Raw genomic sequence first — 7,213 nt, forward strand, 5'->3', positions numbered from 1 at the left:
ATATTTGGTGCCTTGCCAGAAATGAAACTGTGATTGAGAAAAACATGCTGGGGCTGGGCATGGTGGCTCACGCCTGTAATCCCAGCACTTCCGGAGGCCAAGGCGGGCAGATCACGAGGTCAAGAGATTGAAACCATCCTGGCCAACATGGTGAAACCCCGTCCCTACTAAAACTATAAAAATTAGCTGGGTGTGGTTTTGCATGCCTGTAATTCCAGCTGCTCAGGAGACTGAGGTAGGAGAATCACTTGTACCCAGGAGGTGGGGGTTGCAGTGAGCTGAGATCGCACCTTTGCACTCCAGCTTGGGCGACAAGAGCGAAACTCCATCTAAAAAAAAAAAAAAAATGCTGAAACAAACAAACATAAGTGGGAAAATACGGGAGGCCCAACTATTTTCTTGTTTACATATAATATTTCTACATATTTATTGGGTACATGTGGTATTTTGTTACATGCATAGAATGTATAATGATCAAGTCAGGGTACTTAGGGTATCCATCAGTTTGAGAGCAATTTTTTTTTTTTTTTAGACAGTCTTGCTCTGTCACCCAAGCTAGTGTGCAGTGGTGCAATCTTGGCTCATAAGCATTCATGAAGAAGAGTAAAGGAAAGATGTATTGAAGGTAGAACATATACCAAAGCACCAAGTACATGGAGTTGTCTAGAGAGCAGCAAGCATTATGGCTTAAGCACAGTTGGGGCCTGGTTGCCCAGAGGTGGCATGGTAGCAGATGAAGCCAAGAGTTAGGCTGAGTATAGATTTGGCTAACGTGTGTGCCCTAAATATGTAATGAAACAAGAAAAATGACAATTTCTCTTTAAAAGAGAATAGACAACTTCATTTCTTTATCTGAGATTGCTCTGGTATGATGATAGTCTCTGGTTTTGGTGTTTCGTTAATGATGAGCACTTTAGGGCTTTTTATCTTTTCAAAGCTATAGCATTCAGTTTTGTCTTCAGAGGATACTGTTCTAGTGCTGACCAAATGAAAGCCTTCCTTTAATAAAGTATCAATCAATAAGCCGAGGACATTTGTTCCATTGGCCAATTTTCAGTTATCAGGTTTTATAGAAACATACCTAGGACACACAAAAAGAAGCTTAATTATAAAGCATCCCTTTAATAACTAGCAAAACTATACACATAAATTTGACTTACAACCTCAAAGGCATCATACCTTCTCAAGACAGATTTTTTTTTTTGAAATTTCATTTACAAATCCAAATCAGTAATTTCCTTTTTTTTTTTTTTTTTCTTTTTTTGACATGGAGTCTCAATCTGTCACCCAGACTGGAGTGTAGTGGTGTGATCTTGGCTCACAGCAACCTCCACCTCCCAACCTCTGCCTCCCAGGTTCAGGTGATTCTCCTGCCTCAGCCTCCTACGCAGGTGGGATTACAGGCACACACGGCCATATCCTGCTAATTTTTGTATTTTTAGTAGAGATAGAATTTCACCATGTTGGCCAGGCTGGTCTCAAACTCTTGACCTCAAGTGATCTACCCCCCTCAGCCTCCCAAAGTGCTGGGATTACACGCATGAGCCACTATGCCAGGCTGCCAAATCAGTAATCAGGTGCTGAAAATCGAGACCCTGCTGTGATTTTGAAAGTCATTTCAATTCCATATTTAGAGGTAAATGAACACTCATCAATTTGAGAGATTATTTTCTAAAGAAAACATTTGATCAAACAATTAAATTGTCTTATTTTATATAACTATTTCCAATTTTGTTTTGAATTTGCTACTAGTTGATTGAATCAAATATTTCAATGAATGCTATGCACTTATAATTTCCCCTCCAGATTTAATCTTATCAGTTATTAGCACTGACATTATGGATTTTCCTTTGTGACTTACTCCTATCAAATCTACCTTTTTTTTAAGTGAAAATTTGCAGATACGAAATGTCAAGATTTTATTGTCACTTTTTATGCAATAACTCTCCATTGTCAAAGAGCACAACTTGGGGTCAAAAGCCTCTGGAGTGGAAAGAGCAAAATCTTCTATTCACTAAGGTGCTCCACAGAACAAATGCAGTACACAGAACCAATTCAAGAAAAATGCACATGAGGAGGCAGAGCTTGCAGTGAGCTGAGATCGCGCCACTGCACTCCAGCCTGGGCGACAGAGCGAGACTCTGTCTCAAAAAAAAAAAAGGAAAAGAAAAATGCACATGAACTTTTCAGATTAGCTATCTGTTGGCTTTAATAATGTCAGCATAGGCTGGGCACAGTGCCTCACACCTGTAATCCCAGCATTTTGGGAGGCCGAGGCCGGTGGATCACCTGAGGTTGGGAGTTTGAGACCAGCCTGACCAACATGGTGAAACCCCATCTCGACTGAAAATACAAAAAGTAGCCAGGGGGGTGGTGCATGCATGTAATCCCAGCTATTTGGGAGGCTGAGGCAGGAGAATCGCTTGAACCCCAGAGACGGAGGTTGTGGTGAGCCAAGATCACGCCATTGCACACCAGCTTGGGCAACAATAGTGAAACTCCATCTCAATAATAATAATGATAATGTCAGCATAACATATCTGCATGGACACAGCTTTATGACTCCTTCCTTACCTGCCATCAAAGATGTTTTCATAAAACTCTTTGTGTCCTCTCACCATTAGTTTATGAGACGTGAAGAAAAAGCTAACTTAGATTAGTTCAGGCAGAAACCTAAACCATCTGTAGTTTTAAATGGATAAAATGATCCTTGGGGACATCCCTAACCTTCTTCTAATGATCACACTTGAAGTAGAGTGGTTTTTGTAGTTCACATTTAGAAACTCATTCTAAGCAAAGAAACCAATAGTAAAATCTAAGAATTACCAAACTACAATGCACATCTCAAAAAATGTTTATTATGTTTGATACAACAGATTCTCAATATTAGCAAATCATTCCACTTACCCCCAAGCCCCAGATCTTGACTGTATAGTCTAGAAATATTTGTCAAAGAGAAAAAATGTTACAGAACATCTCATAAAAGAATTAAGATACAAATAGTATATACAGATAGTAGATAGTAATAAAGCGGAATGTACTTGCAAGAAATCACCTAGCTAAAATACTTGATTCCCTATGAGGACAAATTGAAAAATAAAAGATTTCAAGCACACAAAGAAAGGACAGAATAGAAGAAACCAAAGGAAAATAGAAAGTCTAAACTTATTTTTTAAATTTAAAAGCAACTACACTTTTCCATTTGAGCCAGTTCAAAAAGTCAGATAAAGACTCTAGAATCCTATGACCAACTATAACTTGAGCTTGATAACACAAATGGCCATCTGAAAGATGCAAGCCAAGTATTTCTAGTACTATGACCTTGAGAGATAATAACTGAGCAACCTGCTAGATTAACCTTGAGTGGTAAATCATATTGATAGAACAAACTGAATAAGGTGAATGATACACCAGACAATTAGGCACCAATTAGGCTCACTTCTCCATTTTCCAAACCAACCAAAAATATCTGAATAGACAGATTCAGAGCAGGGAGTGAGCAAAAAATAAAAATGATTGCTAATTAGGCAATTATATACTAAAAGTGGGCCTTTTAAGGCCAGAGTTTTCATCCCAATTACCAGAGATCTCCATAATGTCACTGTATTCAGATTGGCTATCTCTACTTTTAAATTGGCACTGTCTAAAAATTCACAAATATTTATGGAATGGAAAATATTTTGAGCTCCAAACAATTGAATACCATTTGGTGATGCAAGAAAATGCTAATTTTTAAAATAGCTTCTGATTTTGGAATTATGGAAGTCTAAATATGTTTTCTCACTTTAAAATGGAAAAAACTTTTGTGCTGTTTCTAAAACACAAACATTTAACATAAAAAGGGCACTGTGTACACACAGGAACATCCCAGTTTTAGTTTCTAATCATGTTTTTCAAGATAACAATTACTTTCTCCAAATGCATGGTTTTTAAAGAGTATTTCGTATTTCCAGGACATCTTCTTTTGACCTAGTGTGTTTCTTCTTAAAAATCAATGACACTTTTTTCTCTAGGTTTCTGACTTTTTGAAGCATGATCCCCAAAGAGGTCATAATCACTCAAATTTTAAAAACCAAAAAATGTTTCATTTTTGTTAAAGTATCCCATCAATTAAAATAAAGTTGTACAGAGGTTTGAGATAAAGATAAGGTATTAGATTTTCTTCACAATCAGCCTACTAGCTTGACTGGCTCTCTTTTCCCAAAATGACATTTCAACCTCTTTGGAAGGACAGGAAGTTATAAAATGTAAATACTTAAGAACTGTCATACTCGGTTATACTACCTAGTATCCTCCAGTTGGTAAGCAAGACCAAGGGGTGTGTTGTTAAGACAGAGAGACACTGGTATCCTTCCTGTTGACTACTGCTGAAGTTAAGAAAATATCTTAAAATACGTCTACCTTTACCAAAAAAAAAAAAAAAAAAAAGTATATTTTAAATGCTACCAATAAAGAACACATGCAGGCTTTTCTTTTCCTCCTAAAAACTAAAGCCAGCTTTCACAGTTGGTAAAATAATGGTAGGACAGCATTAAGACATTTTACGGGGGGAAAAAATGTTTGTGACAGCAGAGTGAAAATCAGCGTTAGGATCCAGCCAAGAACAACAGAGGGAGTAAGTGAAGAATTGACTCAGGAGCAACTAACCTTAACATACTGACAGCCTATCCCAATATTTTGAGTTAAGAGCCAAGGCTGTAACAGGATACCAAATTTGCCAGGAGATATATCTGTCTTTAAGGGTGTTTAAAAATACAGTCAGCTGAAGGAAAAACAGTAGTTGAATCATAAGAACTGAAAGAACAAATTATATAGTATGTAAGGAACTCAAGAGAAACCAGTGAGCGAGCCTTTACTTTATATGAACCACTGAAAGAATCTCTTAAAAATAAGGCAATTCTTTTGTAAGTCAAATTCATTATCAATGGAACATAATCTATTAAATTATTTTCTCCTATGATTTGAATGTCCATAGTCTCTGTTTTTTTTGGGCAGTCTTCATTTATTCCTTTTTTCCCACCTAATAATAGCCCCTTTCACTCTAACAAGTATCCCAGTTTAGAAAATAATTATTTGGTCATTCTACCCAACTCCACTGGTTACCCCAAAACATTATTTTGAATAATCATCTTTTCCAGGAGAAGTTACAGGCCTGAGGAACTTCAAGTTTTTACAGAAAACATCACAAACTGGTATACAAGAGAAACACTGCAAAGTACAAAATACCTGACTCCAGTTTGGTTATCAGTACTGCTGTCAGAACCACACTGGAAAACCAGGTCACGGTAAGAAGGTCTTTGTGGAGGCAGCGGAAGTTTAAGGTCATGTGAGGAGGGAAAGAGTTACTACTCCAGGTCAGCGCTGAAGGTTGTTCTGTAAACACTGTAATCCTCCCAGTTAGCATCTCAATTGTTTTGCTGCAAAAGCCAAACACCCTGAAAAAAGCTTGAGTGTTCCGGCTTAGGAAATGCACCTCCACAAGAGCAGGTCTTGGCTGTAGCAGGTATGGGTTTAAGAGATCAACTAGAGAACGAAGTTCATAGAAAAGAGCCTCTCTCTGAAGCCTAAGATAGTCTGAAAAGTCAGTGGGTAATAAAAGCTGGTGAGTTCTCAAAAAATCTAAGATGAAACTAAATAAAACACCATCTCTGTCTACAAAAATCTGGCCACCAACCATCTTGAATTCTTGGTCTCTGCCATCTAACATGCATGCCAACCAAGAAGCAGGAAACTGCTTTATCGTAGAAAACCTGGTCGTGAATATCTTCCCTCCCACATTCAAAGTGACCAGTTCCTGACTACTCATTCTTCCCTCACTTCAAACTAGAGGTGACCATCAGCCACACTTAGGAACTATCAACCTATAACCTTAAATGTTGCTAGTTATACATGATTATACAACGGAGGAGAGAGAAGAATAACAAAAACCAGAGACTTAGATTCCCAGGAAACTACTGTAAGGTAAATAGCGTATCCATGGCTGTGTTTGCAAATTTGAGTTGCCTGGGAACTTGCAGTATACAAAATGAAAAAGCAACAGATGAGGAACTAAATAGTTTTAAGGAAAACTGCCAATATATCTGAAGATAGACATCAAATAGATCCCTTTCCTGTCTTACATTTAAAAAATTCTCCATGAAAACCTGATAAATGTAACACTATATAGATTTTTTTTTTTTTTTAATTACTGGGAGGGAAAAAGCACTTCTCCCTCCCCATACCTGTCTAGCACGCAGAGGCTAGACTTACACGTTTTTCTTAATTTCTTATGATCTCCTTAGCAATTTAGTGGCTAAATCATGAATTACATGTTAGGAACGCGACAGCCATTACCTCGCCTGGCAAGCTCAATTTGACTATTCTCATGGCTAGAAAGAAATCATTTCTTCTGTGCTTTAAATTTGGTTGCGACCTTTTATCCTGTCCCCATTTTCATTACCTCCTCTCAACCAAATTAAAGGAAGAGTGAGGTAAAGATCTCTATTTTCAGAAAGTCTATTCCACTTAATGGGCTTTCAAGGAGTATCTTACTCTATGCCAGAAATAAGGCAGACTAGAGGGCAGTTATAAGGTTACTTCTTTGTTATATGAATTCTAAGCAAGGTGAGTTTTTTTATTGCATGAGAGGGTATCTTTATCTCCTGTGAGCAGACAGAACAGCGTTAGTGTTCAGCTGGTTACTCTGTAATAGCTGACAGACTGTTTTATCTGTTGTCAAATTAGCAACTACACTAAACATTCTTTCTGTAAGCAAGTGGATTAGTTTGGTTGTACACTTGCCATCTTTGGAACAAAACAACACATAGCTGCAAGAAAAAAAGGTAGTCTTCCCATTTCCTGCTCTTGCCATGTGTTTCAGAGAGAGAGAGAGAGCGAGATATGTTTTTGTTTTTTTTGTTTTTTTTTTTTTGGTCGAGACTGGGTCTCGCTATGTTTACTAAGCTGGTTTCGAACTGGAACTCCTAGCCTCAAATAATCCTCCCACATCACTGTCCCGAATGCTGAGATTATAGACATGAGCCACCATGCCCAGCCACCTGATCCTTTTTAACGTATCTATGCTTTTGCTTGCATAGCCACGTAACATTTCTAGTTGATCATCTTTGGTGAAAACTACAAAAACAAAGGAGAAAAGGGCAGACTGAAAGCTCCTCTCTCCTAAAAATGTAAACTTATCACAAGAAAATGCCAGGTTTTGTATGTACCATTCACA

General features: G+C 37.8%; 1 protein-coding gene across 1 annotated transcript; it reads right to left on the reverse strand.

Annotated features, from left to right (window-relative positions):
* Positions 1 to 365: 365 nt before the first annotated feature.
* On the reverse strand, positions 366 to 6,855 carry KCNRG (potassium channel regulator). The gene is given in 3 exon segments (XM_011988775.1): positions 366 to 1,081; positions 5,227 to 5,315; positions 5,318 to 6,855. Coding segments are annotated over 3 exon segments (819 nt in total). The 5' UTR covers positions 5,807 to 6,855; the 3' UTR covers positions 366 to 840.
* Positions 6,856 to 7,213: the final 358 nt, after the last annotated feature.

This window comes from Mandrillus leucophaeus, unplaced genomic scaffold (assembly GCF_000951045.1).
Source record: "Mandrillus leucophaeus isolate KB7577 unplaced genomic scaffold, Mleu.le_1.0 Scaffold338, whole genome shotgun sequence".
In the NCBI taxonomy this organism is placed as follows: domain Eukaryota; kingdom Metazoa; phylum Chordata; class Mammalia; order Primates; family Cercopithecidae; genus Mandrillus; species Mandrillus leucophaeus.